Consider the following 15,524-nt stretch of genomic DNA (forward strand, 5'->3'; position numbering starts at 1 on the left):
TGCTTCTGAAACATGGTAAAGTGTACATAAACTAATGAGGAATCTAATTTGTCCTCAATATGAGTTCTGAGCATCTGGAATACAGGAGCGTTGTGCGCCAAGCCAAACAAGCCAAAGGACCATGGCCAGAACTTAAAGGATCGGTAGGGGGGTGGGGGAGGTGTAAAGGGTCTCAAAGGAAAACTGACCTTGACCTATTTCTCTGATGTGTGGGCAGAAGTCATCCCTTCCCCACCAAACCAAAGAAATCAAATCCCGATGGAACTCTCCTAAATCAGCAGAAGAACTAAGAATTGCATCGCCCCACCCCTGCCTCTTCCCGGAAGAGGAAAGACTGAAGGGAGATGAGGGTGAGGATGTGCCTTGCTTCATGAGCAGGCATCGCTAGGGAAGTCCACAGCCAGGGATGCGAACTGTACAGTTATCATCTGGGGGTGGTGGTGTTTTTGCTTTCTCTCCACTGCACCCCAGATTCTCCCCGCTGTCTCTTCCTCCCGTGGTCCTGAGCAGGATGCTTTTTATCCCACACTTTGCAATTCTTTCCGTAGGTCCCAATCTGCACTTCAACTCCTTTTTCTCTCCTTCCCCTCTACCCGGCTGGGTCCCCTTTTCTCTGCTTCTTCCAGGAAGCTCCTCGCGTTCCTGCCCTCTTAACCCAGACTTCTGGGACAAAATCCGATGCACCGAGGCAGCAGGTGGATGCCTGGAGAGAGGCTGGGGAGTTTCCTGGCAGGACCCAGCGCCAGTGGGGGGCGGGGACAGCGGGCGGGCGCGGCCAGCCTCGGGGCGGTCCCAAGTTGGGCTCCGGGGTCTTCGCCCCCCAGTGGCTGCAGCCCAGGTGCTGCGGGACACGAGGATGTACGGCTGGCTGCTGCTAGTGCTGTGTGCGCTGCTCCCCGCGACGGCTGCGGGGAGCTCCGGCCGCTCGTACCCGCACCGCGTGGTTCTCGACCCCGAAGGCAAGTACTGGCTGCTCTGGGGCCGGCAGGGCGAGCGGCTTGCCTTCCGCCTGGAGGTGCGCACTAACGGCTACGTGGGCTTCGGCTTCTCGCCCACGGGGACCATGGCGGCAGCAGACATCGTGGTGGGCGGCGTGGCCCACGGGCGGCCCTACCTCCAGGTAAGCTTGCGTCCCTTCGGGGAGCTCCCGGAGCTGGGATCCCTCCGGGAGCGCGATGGGCGGCAGAGTCCACCCAAGCGCGAGGCTGACACTGGTTCCGCGCAGCAGAGTCCCTCTCACCTTCTTTGCCACCTTTTGCCCCAGGGTTACCCGAGCCCTCCCTGGGGTCGCTGCCTATGTCATTTGCAGTCTTCACCCGGGGGAAGTTTTCCTCCTCGGGAAGCTCGCATTCTGGTGCCCTACTTAACGCGCACAGGCCACACATTCCCCTCCACTCCTCAAGAAAGAAAAGACCACAGTTTTGGAGACCTAACCGGTCGGATTCTGCATGCACTTGCCCGTTGTGAATCGCAGAGATTCTCCAGTGGTTGGTTTTGGGGGCACTCCAGGAGCAGGGACAACATTTACTAGACCATGCCCGAGATGAATTAGGGACCCTGAAGAGTTGATTAAAGAAGTTTTGTTATTGACAGCTGTCAAGGAAACCAGGTTTAGGGACCTGTGCACAACGCAGAGTCTCCGAGCAGAATAGGGTAGGTTTTCAGCTTTAAAAGGCAACAAAGTTCATCTGATTCACTCGCTGCTCGTTAGCTCTAGGGGAGAGAGCCCTGGTAGATGCTACCTGATACAAGCATCTTTATGTGTAGGGAGACGACCAGAATTCTGTAGTTCGGCTTCCTGGATACTAAACAACATCTGGGTCACAGTGGATATATATAATATATACTTTCTCACGGGATAACTTCCATCCAAGAATGCAGGCCTTTGCTAAGGAGCCTCATGAAAATTTCTTCTCAGAGTGTTTCCCCTTGAGCAGCATAAAAACGCCCCCTTGTGAATTTCAACGTCTTCTAAGATAGATTTTCACAGCATTCTGACTGAGGTGCTATCATATTTTAGCTTCATTTCTGATGCTGAAATATTTGGCTAGAAATAAATTGACAGCAATTAAAATTTCCAAGCCACCTTTTCATGTGTTTACTTCTCCCGAAGTCACCCTTTCCTCTCCATGTCCGTGCTGTGCCCCTCGGATAGACTAAAGCTCGATGGGCTTCGCTCTGCTGACTTGCCCCACGTGTAACTTTTCCAATGCTTCGTCATCTCAGATATGGAATTTGTTAGCTGAGGTTTTGATCCCAGGCCTCACTAGACAACTAGCTTGCTTTCCCATGGTACGAGGAAGATGGTTCCTAGTACAACAAAATAACTTCAAACGCTGTTTTTGTAGAGTATCATAACCCCTGCACAGCCTATAGAAGCGGGCACGAGGCATCTTGCTGTGGTAACAGCTATAGGGTACACTTTAAAAGTTAACCTAACACTACTTTTGCCCAAACAACGGCGTTTCTACAAAATTCACACAATCAGATATCAAATGAAGGTCCAAGGGAAGAATCCTGATCCAACTTCCAGTAATGGACCCAACACAAATATCTTGCTAAACCCAGAATACTTGCTTTTCCTGGGTGGTCATTCCTAAGATTTTGTAGGAGTTAAATGTTTTTCAGACTGATGTAGAAACTCTGAATGCTTCTTGAGGCAGCAGCTATATTATTAATGTGAGGTGCAATAAAAACGGACACTGTGTGTAATGAATGGGAAATAGCCTTTCCTATTTTCTGTTGCTCCAGAAATACATTCTTTGATTTCATATATGAGTTACTCAGTTACTTTTTTGCCTGACTCCCTTTACCACTTCATTTCCTTCGAGATTCTTCCGATTTTAGGGCACATGTTAATTGGTTGGTGGCAAGAGAGCCTATTTAAAAAAACCTCTCTAATAAGGTAAAATATTAATGATATTAATAAAAAGAAATGTTTTGATTGCAGCCAGTAATCCAGGGTGAAAGATTTTATTTTCTAATACTTAAAACCATTTCTTTTCTCTAGATATGTATTTAAGATTTCTCATACAGTGGTATGATAGGTGTGCCTTAATTAACTATACTCAAACCAAAACTTGCTTCGTTAATGAAATATATATGATTTTATTAGTAGAATTTGGATTTCATGCAATTTTGCTCCCAGTGAGAATAGACATTGCATGGAACAAAGACACAGAAAGCATCAGTCCCCTGGGGCATTAGTACTAAGTACAGCATGGACAATGGCATCAGGCTGTGTGAGTTAACCTAAGCTGACACCTCACCCACTCCCTTTCATGGCCTCCCCTTACATGTAAGCCTTTTCCATGTAGTTTTGAAATTAAACTTTCACATCCTTAATATTTTGACTTTATTTTTAAAAATTACCTATAAACTCTTCTTTCTAATTGCATGTTGACTCCCATGTGACTATGAGTGATTCCTAAGCAAAAAGGGAGAGAATTTTTGGCTCCATAGATGCCATGAACTCTAATGCCTACAGAAATCGGGAGGGCAGGCTAAGCAGAGCGCGGCTGGAGAAGAGGGGAGATTCAAGAGGGGTGCACAGGAGAGCCACAGTCTTTGTAGTTAAGTTTTCAGGGTAGCATAAATCCAGTATGGCCAGATATTTCGTTTGTATTGTTTTAGAGAAAACAAAGAAATCCTGTGTGTGTGTGTGTGTGTGTGTGTATGTGTGTGTGTGTGTGTGTGTGTGTGTGTCTCAAGTCTGTGCACACATGTACACTTTCTACTGGGGTCCAGCTGACAGATGATTTAATCTTGGACCAGGAAGGAAAAAAACTCAAGTTGAATCAATTATCAACACAAATTATGAAAGCCCATGGGACAGCGAGAGGCAAGTCTAATTTCTTTCCAGGGTATTTATTCTGTGCTAGAAAGTGACTTCAGTATCTGGGAGTCTTGGTTATTATCTGGGCTATTGACTCTTATGTAAAAAGAAAACTAATTACCCCAAACAGAGTATTTTAGCACACCGCCATATTTCATCTATAATTTGAGCAGTCAGGGCTTGGTGGGGTCAGCTGCTGCTCGCCATTCTGTGTCAACGCTAAGAGGAGTGGCTGGAAGTATCTGAGGGCTTACTCACCTTTCTGTCTGTCTGGACTGAGGTTGACCAGTGGCGGGGCCCCCCTTCGGCCAGTTCTGTGGTGTGACTGTGGCCTTTCCACCTGGCTGCCTGGCTTCCTCACAGCACAGTCGCTGGTCTCAGATTGACCATCCCCAGAGGCCAAGGTAGAACCTCAGTGTGGCCACTTACGACCTATGTCTGAGTCAGTCACTGACATCTTTTTGCTGTTGCCTCAGACTCATAGACTCAGGATGGGAAACACAGACCTTGTCTTGATAACGGAGTACATTAGTGGGACCATTTTTGGAAAAATGGATTCTACCACACCTTTCTCCCTTCACCATGCCTCTGGTCTGTTTAAACACACACACACACACACACACACACATATATATATATGTATATATATATATATATATATGTATATATCTCCTACTCTATTTTGACATTACTTACATCAGGAGACAATGTTCATTCATTAACTAATCCTCCCCTTCTAATGGTACTCACCCCACTACACCCCCACCTCCTGTTAAGCCACTCAGTTTCCTCTCTCTATGCACCTACTTCCCAATATAAGATTTCTAAACTTTGACAAACCTGTCTTTTTTAATGGTTACCTGGTTTACTGGTTTTAATGGTTTACTGGTTCAGGTTAAACCAAAGAGAACTACTTGTAGATGACACTGTAACATTTGCTGGCTTGCTTACAGAGGATCATATGTACACACACACACACACACACACACACACACACGTGTGCACGTGTGTATGTATATATAATATTATTATATATCATATATAACATACATTGTAAACATATGGCATATGTTATATATAACATAATCATTATATATTATATATTATATATTATATATTATATATTATATATTATATATTATATATTATATATTATATATTTATATTATTATATATTATATATTATATATTATATATTATATATTATACATTATACATTATACATTATATATTATATATTATATATTATATATTATATATTATATATTATATTATATATCATATGTATGTTACAGAGGGTCATACACACATATATGTGTATATATACATGTGTAATATTGTTATATATTATATAAAACATATATTGTAAATATATTATATATGCCATATATTATGTGTAACATCTTATATATCATATATAACATAATCATTATATATCATATATGACATATAATCATTACATATATATAATAATCATTATATATAATGTTTTAAATATATATATACACATATATACATATACATACATATATATACATATATATATATATATGTGTGTGTGTGTGTGTGTGTTTCCATAAATCAGCAACGTAACAGGCTTGGTAAGTTTAAAAAATATACCTGGGGCTCCATATGGTGGCACACACCTGTAATTCCAACACTAGAGATTCTGAGGCAGGAGGATGCCAATGCCAAGATCAGCCTGGGATACATAATAAGACGCTGTTTCAAAACAGACAGTACCCAGACCGAAGGACCTGTTAATTATGGAAGTTCAGTTTGCCCCTTTGGGGTCTTCTGGCCTTCTGAAAAGTACCACCATTTGTACCTGTCCCGCTACAGTCAAAATGCTAAGGAAGAGAGGGAGGGTTTGCTGTGAAGGGAAGCCTGCCTCTGGGAAATCTACAGGATAAAGTGTCTGAAGGGTAAACTGGGGACTTTATACTTACAGAACTACAGTTCCTCTGTGGTGATGGCAGGTCATTGTCTAGTCAGCAGGAGCCGGGCCGGGTGGGAAACACTCTGTCCTTTCCAACTGACTTCTCAGAACCGCACCAGGCAGACTTTCATTCCTCTGATGGGTTCCTGTCCTTCCCCTGTTCTTTGCCCCTTTGACACAACAACTCCACCCCCATCGGAACCATTTAGCAACTGTGAGTGCCCATTCGAGGCTAGTAGCCCTGTGTATGAATGCCCAGTTTGTGTGAGCGAGAGAAGAGAGCATCATTGTCAGACGTGCTCTTGATTTGCACAAAAATGGATTCACCCTTCCTATGGGGGTAGGCGTCGTCGCCAGTGAATGGACTCCAACACATATGTCATCATTTGTGGTAACCTTGCTTGTTGGCCCATTCAGAAACTGAAGCTTTTCTGTGTGGAGCAGCGTGGAGCATCTGGGTCACTGCTGCCGGGCCCCTCACTGAGGAAGTTCCCTCAAGAGATCCGAAATCACAGAAAGCAGTGAGCATTCTTTGTGGTTAACGATGTGCTTCTTTTTAAGCACACCCCAGCCAACTGCAACAAAGCAACATTGGCAAAGCCCCTGAGCGTGTGCAAGCCCGACCCAGCTCAGTTGCAGCTTCGTTACGAGATATTTATAAATCTTGGGACCATGCCCCCGACTACCAGATGAAGAAGGGACCTTTCCAAGCTTCTTGCTCTCAGCATGGCTAAACAAGGAGACAAGTCCCACTGTTCAGATACAAGATGATGGCGCTCGGCTGTAAGCTACTCCTGGCAAGAGTAGGAGGTTTCATAATCAGCCTGGGGAAACAAGCCGGCCTCAGAGCCAATGAAACAACGCACCTGAATTGACAAACAGAGTTCAAGGCTTTGGGCTACCAGAGGCGGATTCTGGCAATCTTGGAAGGAGAAGCCAGAGTCCACTTCAAAGAAAACGAATGGTGCTTGATTGATTCAGTTTGTAAAAGGGTGCTGTTAACATTACTCACAAAAGGGATGAATTCATTAAGGAGTACTGTGTTTCTGGAAATGTTTGATTCAGGGGTAGTAACAACAATAATAATGGTGCATACGGATGCCTCATAATGATTTGCTCTAATAAAAATTAATCACTAGTAAAGAACTTTCAAATAGAAAAAACCTTCAAATAGGAACAACCTCTTTAGGAAGCTTCTTTCAAATTTCTCTCTTTCTTCTTGTCTCTGACTATCTCTCTTTCTCTGTCTATCTCCCTGTCTTTCTATCTGTCTGTCTCTGCCTATCTCTGTCTCTCTGTCTCTGTCTCTGTCTGTCTCTCTTTGTCTCTGTCTTTCTTTATCTCTCTCTCTCTCTCTCTCTCTCTCTCTCTCTCTCTGTGTGTGTGTGTGTGTGTGTGTGTGTGTGTGTGTGTGTGTGTGTGTTTAACAATACCTTGTTTCAAACCTGAGAGAAATAAATCACAGAATGGGTTACATATAACATGTCTAAAAAATGTAACCCATAAAGCATAATTTCTTTCATGTCCAGAATTTTCTGTTTGTTTTGTTTCTGAGGCAGGGTCTCTCTCTATGTAGTTCTGGCTGTACTGTAATTCACTCTGTAGATCAGGCTGGCTTTGAACGCACATAGATCGACCTGCCTCTGCCTTTCAAGCACTGGGATTAAAAGAGTGGGCCACCACACCCAGCTTCAAATTTATATCTTTTTTTTTTAACTTGCTAAACTCTACAGTAAAAATATCTGTTTGAAGGACAGCATACTGCAAGCATTTGAGTAAAGGCTGTTCGAAAAGTAATTGTAGGGTGCTGGCTCAATACACTGCTTACTGCCATTCCTGATGAACTGAGTTTAGTGTCTGGAATCTGCTTGGAGGAAAGAGATAACTAACTCTGGAAATTTGTCCTCTGGTCTATACATGCTGTGTGCACACACACCTCTCCTCTTCCCCATTAAAATAATAATAAGAGTATAACGTTATTAACTTCACTTCCAGGGGTATCAATTTGATTGCTATATAAATAAGAAGGCATTGTTTGTTCACCTATGAGCCTAAGTGTTATGAGGTCTTTCCACTGCTTTTGCAGGCTAAATGTTGGTTTGTGTATTCAATCATTAGCCCATCAGAGTTTGATGGCTTCCTTTCAAACTTCCTACCTCTATTGTGTTCTCGTGTTGTAGATGAGTAGGCCTAGGGTAACTGTTAAGTGCCTTTTTGGTGCCTTACAGATAGATTCAAAGCCTACAGTCATTCCCTCTGAATGCTGATTCGGTGCCACTTAGACTTCTATAAGAAGCCTCCATATACATATTCGTTTCCTTTCTAAAGAACAAATGTTCATGTACACTGTGAACTATGTCTCTTACTATATTTATTCTACTATAAATGTCACCGACATGTACCCCTTATTTTGATAAGTCTTTTTAGATATGCTGATCATGTAACTCTCAAATGGTCCATGTGAGGCCAATATATAGGCGGAAACTCTGGGTTACTCATCATGGAGATCACCTGTGGTTTCCATACAGTAGCTTCAGTGGAGGGCTCACCTATAGGCAGAAGATGCTGGGATGCTCGACCTTCCATTCAGGCAATATTGACAGTTCTAGATGCACATCATAGAACCAGAGGGCACCAGGAGTCTTACAAGCCTATATTTTGGTATAGGAGTTTCCATAAGCAAGTAATTGTAAAAAAAAAAAAGGTATCAGAAAGTGAGAACTGTTGGGCAGAGAATTCAAATGGAGGGGTGTGACAAGGTGTGGCTGCCTGTCTAACTCACACAAGCAGGAGAAAAGTGCCCTCAGTGTTGAGGATTGTCTTTGGTGGTTGACTGTAGTGTTTCCAACCCAGAATGTCACATACTAGGAAGAAATGAGTGTTGCCTGTGAATAAAGGACTCTGAAGACCTTGCATTTAGGAAAACTATTTTCCTGGAGAAAAGGTAACCTGACCACAGAAAATCAGTAACTAACTAACAGACTTGCCTTCATACTAGAATTACCTCAGGAAACTGAAATATGGCTTCCCTTTGTTGTAAGGAGTTTCTGGACATGGGCTCTTTGTCCGTCTCAGTGTTGGGCGCCATGATGACAGAGAGGGTCCATGGTTCGGCAGACTACACAGCTGTGATAAGATGCCAGATAATTGAGAATTGGGAAGGATATCATCTAGCTCCACCTCAGAAAATAAGTGATTCGATCTTTTAAAAATGTTCCCCAGTGACTGGGGACATTATCAGTTGGTAAAGTAGCTGCTTTGCCAGCACAAGGACTTGAATCCATTCCTCAGAAGCCATGTGAAAATGCCAGGCATGGTGTCAGACATGTAACCCACTGCTCTGGAGAAGTAGAAATAGAATGGCCCCAGAGGTTTGCTAGCCACTCAGCCTAGCCTAGCCCATGAGCACAAGTCTCCAGTGTGAGAGCTTGTCTCAGAACTGAAATAGACCCTCCTCAGGAATGACAGTTGAGACTTTCCTCTGGCCTCCATACACATGTGCAAAGGTGCTCCTGCCACAGTTTCCAATGTCTCAGTACCCAGCCCTCACTGAAGACCACCACATATGGATACAAGAAAGCCACATTTCAGGTTCCTGAGGTAATTCTAGTGGGAAGGCAAGTCTGTTAGCAAGTTACTGATTTTCTGTGGTCAGGTTCTGTGATGGAAATCATGTATCTTAACTTACAGTGGCTTGGAAGACTCCAGAGAGAGAAGTCCATAGAAAGCCATTTCACAGCCACCATTTGATGGGGTGATCCCTGGGCAGCGGTTCAACATGCTTTAAAATGGAAACACAAGGTGGTTGTTCTCAGCGAGGAAACGCTTCTGAGACACATTTAATGAATTTGCATATAGTTCTAAGTATTTCCCCAAATACATATGCTGCGACAATCGCAGCAGTTTTTACCCTTTGAATATAAGTGTGTTTCAAAGTATGCTTAGCAAGGGGTCTTTCTCTCCTTCCCATAGCCCTCTCTATAACAACTACACACCTTTTGCTGGCTTATACTAGTCCTATTTCTAAGCAACAGTATTATCTACTCACACACAGTGAAACAGGTAACAGTTGACACAGGCTACCTTGTTTCTTTCATTATTAACTGAAGGTCCGATGCCCCAGGTTATCCCCAGTCGATATTTTACCAAGAGAAGGGTTCTGATTAGAGTTAACAGTAACGCTTTCTTTTATATTTGAAAATCTCGTGTTTTTCATTACATTCATAGATAATCTTTTCCTCCCTCCCCCATTCTTCAAGATCGTTAATAAGCTGTAAAAATGCCCTCAGGCTATCCATGCAGAGGGAGCTGGAGAAGGGGTACAAGGAGTGGCAGATAATTAGTATCTTATTAGGGCACGGATGGAACATTGTAGGTTGATGACTGTGTCAGCGCTGCCAAACCTCCCTGAGGTAGCAGGAACAATTCCCTGTGCTTGGCAGGATCTCAAGAAAGATGACTGGGTAACTGGTGTGGATAGGACCAGAAGTCTTCTAGGCTGGGTAGTATGAGTCTCCCCGGTGCTTGTGCTTAGTTCTTGTGTGGCCCTTGGCAAAACCTCAACCCTCCCTAAGTGGTAGTTTCCTTTTTGTGCAGAAGGAAGTTCATGTTCTTTAGCTCATGGGCTTTGCAAGGATTAAACAAAATAGGCATTAAAGCTCTTAGCAGAGAACACTACTCACAGAACTTTATAATTGAGAGCTATGACTGTAGTGATTCAGGAGTGAATTATGAGAACTTCCCAGCTTTTGAAAAGGCATTTGCTAAGTATACAGATAGGGAGCTTAAAATGTGAGGAAGTCTAGAAACAAAGTGCAGACAGTTGGGTGGTGATTGTTTCGACCGTGAACGCCTGGAGACCAATTTATTTCCATAAACATAATTTGTAGGATGTGACTACGTATTCCTTTGTGTTTGAATTATTGTTCTCGTAGATTAAGGCCTTAAGCAAGTGGTGCATCTGAATGATACAGTTAAGCGTTTATCAGGGCTTCTCATTCTATCCATTTAGAGAATAGATTAAAATATTGAATTAGTTAGAATCATAAATATTTGTTATCTACCCAAACACAGCGTCAATGTGGCCACCTCAGGTTACAGATGAGGGCTTAAACAGCAGTACACTAAAATAATGTGTGGAAACCAGAGGCTAAAAATTTGTCTAAAATATAAGTGAAAGTAACAATTTAGTTGAATAAAACTAACTGGATGTGTACGACCTTGTAAAGTTGTACTAAATCTGCTTCATGTGGTAAAGGCCTCAGTTTACTAGGTATGTTTCAGTTCACTGTAATGGACCTGGTAAACAGAGGTTGTGTTAGCTAGCTCTTCACATCAAAGAATTCAATAGTGACACTTTACTATGTCCTGGGAGGTTTACACCAAAAGGCCCTTTCTAGGAATAGCGTTTTCAAAAGATGGGTGGATGAATGACAGCATTCTGAAGGTCACAGAAACTTCTGGAAATTTGGACACCCCAAGACAGTGTTTTCACAATGAAAAAATGAATGTTATCATGCGGGCTGACTTCCTCCAGAACCATCACCCGTAATGCTCAAGAAAACTACAGCTCTAGTTGGCACGCCTTAAGGGGTAGAAGAATACTGCAGCCTGGTATCAGTGTTTGTGTCCGAGATGCTAACTTGGAATGGGTGGCCCTGTGAGGCTGTGAGGTCCTGAACTTCATACTTCAAGTGTTCGGCCCTGCGCGCTCATGTCTTAGAGACATCTCCAGGGACCCGGAGCGAAGGGCAGATTAGACAATGAAGTGCTTGTTACACAAGCAGGAGGCCTGCCTGGTCTTTGGAGCTCCGGAATCAAGGAAACAGCTGGGGAAGTGGAAGCTGGAGTGCTGCTGCGGCAAGCCAGTCGAGTCACACTGGGGAACTTTAGGGGTGGATGGCAACTGAGGAAGGACATTGGAGCACATGCGCACTCCACTCCCAGACAAAAACGCACGCGCAAACACGTGCTAGGAAAGCCTCTGGGAGGAAGCATGCCTGGGGCCCCAGGATTAGGTTTACCTCAGAATTAGTTTCCAGCCACAACACGCATATGCTCTCGGATAGTCCAAGAAATGAGCGGAGGAAGACTTAACCGTTAAAACACTCCATGATGCTCTTAAAACGACAGTTTTTTGTGTGTGTTATGTATGGAGCTGTTACAAGGTCATGAAATTATCTCATTTTTAGCCCTTTAATAAACTTAGGTATATTTAACTATATATAGTGGATCGGTTCATCTTTAAATGTGAAAAAACATAAAAATAAGGATATTTATCTTTCAAAAGCAGTATTCAGAAGGCCCCAAGAGTCAAGTTGTGGAGTTTTTGAGGCCTGTCCCCAATTGGCTCATTGCTTCCACCTTTCTTAAAATACTTCCTGCCTTCTGACCTGCCCACCGCAGTATAGATATTCTGCTCAAACTGAGCATGAGTCATTTCAAACCAGTCTCCCGGCCAGCCTTCCCTACCTCAGTAAATGACAGTTTTTGCTAGCTACAGTTAAAAAGTAGGAGCGACCATTTTTCCTTCCCTTTCCTTTATCCACGATCGAAACCCTATCTTCAGGTCCCAATTTCTTACCTGTCAGAATCTCAACTCTGCTCAATTCTCTTCCGCTGAACTAAAAGCAGTGGGATTACTGAGAGATTTCTATATCTCTACGTCACAATCTGCATCCCTCCTCCTCCACAGTAGTCTGTGAATACTTTATTCAGAGGCACACGTACACACACACGCACGCACGTACACACGCACGCACTCAGGCACATGGACTCACCCTTGCATGAGAAGAAGCAAGTGGGGAATAGGCAAGAGAAAAGGAAAGGGAGGAGAGAGGAAGAGAGGGGGGAGGAGCCTAGAGACAAAGCCTGCTTTTTATTGCTGCTTGGATAATATAAACCTAGGCTCTTAAGTGAGGTGTTCTAAGCATTCTTTTTTAAATTAGAAGACGGGTTAGGAAGGAAGGAAAATAATGCTACTTTAATGATTAAGACAGATACTTTTTTCCACCAAATGGTTAGGATTGAAGGGTCTAACAGTTAACTTTATCATATATGTCTCATAATTCTATAGATGACTTTATACATGAAAGCTGAAGTGAGATGAACAGATGCTACTGACCTCGTGTGTGTGTGTGTGTGTGTGTGTGTGTGTGTGTGTGTGTGAGAGCGCGCGCATGTGTGCATCATAGTGCAACACTGTCAGAAAATCACGTTCCTTGGGTGGCACCTTAAAGAAGCGCGAGTTCATATTTTGCGATTCAGATAGACTCTCATGAGAAACAAGAGAGAAGTTTGCCTGATATTGTTTCCTAAGCACACCCAAGATCTATTTTGAAATTTCATCTTGATTTCTTAGCGAAGAAATTCCTTTTGAAAGTTACTGAAATGTGGGGGTTGGGGATTTAGCTCAGGGGTAGAGCGCTTGCCTAGCAAGCGCAAGGCCCTGGGTTCGGTCCCCAGCTCCGAAAAAAAAGAAAAAAGAAAAAAAATACGATGTTAAAAATCAAACTACAAACAAAAAGAAAAAAAAAAGTTACTGAAATGCGAAGATTTGTTTATGCAGCCCGCCCGCCCAGCTTTGTACAACCTCCTGATCATGTAGGCTCACAGATGCCTCTTTAACTCAGCAGTATCTATTATCCTGTCAATATTATATCACGGCTCTAACATTACCCAGAAGTTGATATCATAAACAGAAATGTGGGATGCGCTAGGCTTCTGGGTATTAGGCACAGAAGAGGAACTGCGGGCACCTGTTGGGGGAGATGATGACAGACTGACAGACTAACACGCTTGCTTCTCGTAGACCTCTGTGCAGCTGTGCTTACACTCCACTCCCGGGGCTGAACCAGCCTATTCATATCTCTTCTCACACCCCCCAGAGTTTCTGCGTCATCCTGTTCAACGAAGCATCCGTCCAAGCTCTATTCTACAGCAGACATTTCATTTCAGAGAGGAGGAAAAAGACTGACAAAGAGCAGGAAGCAACGGAACATCTGTGTGATCGTGTTTCTGGGCAAGAGACCCCAGCAATGCTGTCAGCAAAGCTAGCTTTTTGGTATATTTTCTTACTTTGAAAATGGCGGCCAGCATTCATGGCGCCCTGAGAAAGAATTACTGCCAACTCCCTGGCAACTGCTAGTGGGGGCAACTTACTTTACTGTTGTCGCATGGCATTTTCAAACCTCAATTATACATTTCTTTTTTTTTTTACACCAAAGTATAAAATGTTGCAGGGGAGAACATTGTGTGAGAGCGTGCTTCAGGAGGTATACATTCTGGAACACAGCTAAGGAAGATTCATCGTTGGGTTTAGTTAACTCAGTTTTGGATGATATTTTATTAGGAAAATATGAACAAGGTCAGTGTGTAGTCAGTAAAATAGTCCATAATCAAAACAATGTAAGTCCATATGGAAGTTGGGCTGTCTGCCATAGAATCTATGGAGACCCACACAAAAGAAGCAAGAGGTGGGATAGCCGTGCTTCATATTTGTTCCACAGAGCACTCAAGCTGACTGAGCACAGCCAAGCCTGTGTTCTGTGTGTCAGCGCTTCTGTTTGCGTTGTTAGTGACGTCTGCATGATCCCATTCGTAAACCCTTCCAGCTTCTGTGAGGTTTATGCTTCCCTCGAACCTCACTGAGCTCCCTCATATTGCGAGATCCTATTTTAATGAATTAGTAAAAAAGGATGTGTGCCATTGTGTGTGTATATGTGCAAGTCTGTGTGTCTGTGTGTCTGTGTGTATGGGTGTGTGTTTGTATAGGTGTGTGTAAGTGTGTGTTTGTGTATGTATGTGAGTGCGCATATGCATGTGTGTGAGTGTATAGTATGTATGTCTCTGTGTGTGTTTGTGTGTGAGTGTGTGAAAGTGTGTAGTATGTATGTGTGTAGTACGGGTGTGTGAGTGAATGAGTTTGTGAGTGTGTTTTAGTATGTAAGAGTGTAGTATGTGTGTGTAGAGTGTATTTGTATGAGTGTGTGTGTGTGTGTAGTTTGGGTGTGTGTCTGTATGAGTGTGTGTTTTTTGTGTGTATGATTGTGTAATATGAGTGTATTTGTAGTATGGATGTGTGAGTTTGTGAGTGTGTGTTTATGTTAGTGGGTAGTATATGTCTGAGTGTGCAGTAGAGTGTGTTTGTGTGTGTGAATGTGTAATATGTGTGTGCATGCATGTGAAATATGAGTGTGTGAGCTTGTGCATTTGGGTTAATATGTAGTATGAGTGCGTGTGTAGTTTTGAGTGTGTGTATGAGTGAGTGTGTGTGTAGTATGAATGTGTGTGTGTGTGTGTGTGTGTGTGTATTATGAGTGTGTGTGGTGGTGGTAGGGTTTGTGTAGAGGCCAGAAGTGGACATCGGGTGTCTTGAGTCTTGAGTCCTCTCCACTTTTTTTAACTGTTACTCAGAGTCTTTCACTGAATCTAACTCTAAATGCTCATAGATTCTGCTAGGCTGGCTGGCCAATGAATGTCAGGGATCTGCTTATCTCTGCCCTCACCCCTCATGGTGTCGGAGTCACAGGTGCACATCACCATGCCTGGCTTTGTTCACAGGTGGAAGGGATCCAAACCTGGATCCTCAGGCTTGTGCAGCAGATGATTACTGATTGAGCTTCTCTCCAGCCACTCTTAATTCATCTTACTGGGAAATTTTATTTGTACTATTTTTTGTGATATTTATAATAGATGCATTTAATGCGTAGGTGGTACAATTAAAATTTTATAACGGCCTCAGCATTCTAG

At 43.2% G+C, this 15,524-nt stretch overlaps 1 protein-coding gene across 1 annotated transcript in view; it reads left to right on the forward strand.

Moving 5' to 3' along the window:
• The first annotated feature begins 856 nt into the window (after window positions 1-856).
• Moxd1 (monooxygenase DBH like 1) overlaps window positions 857-15,524 on the forward strand; it is an 80,558-nt gene continuing 65,890 nt past the window's right edge. The window contains exon 1 of the mRNA XM_032894895.1: window positions 857-1,120. Coding sequence (XP_032750786.1) covers window positions 857-1,120 — 264 coding nt within the window. The remainder of the gene's footprint in view (window positions 1,121-15,524) is intronic.

The sequence above is a fragment of the Rattus rattus genome, chromosome 2 (genome assembly GCF_011064425.1).
Source record: "Rattus rattus isolate New Zealand chromosome 2, Rrattus_CSIRO_v1, whole genome shotgun sequence".
Classification (NCBI taxonomy): Eukaryota; Metazoa; Chordata; class Mammalia; order Rodentia; family Muridae; genus Rattus; species Rattus rattus.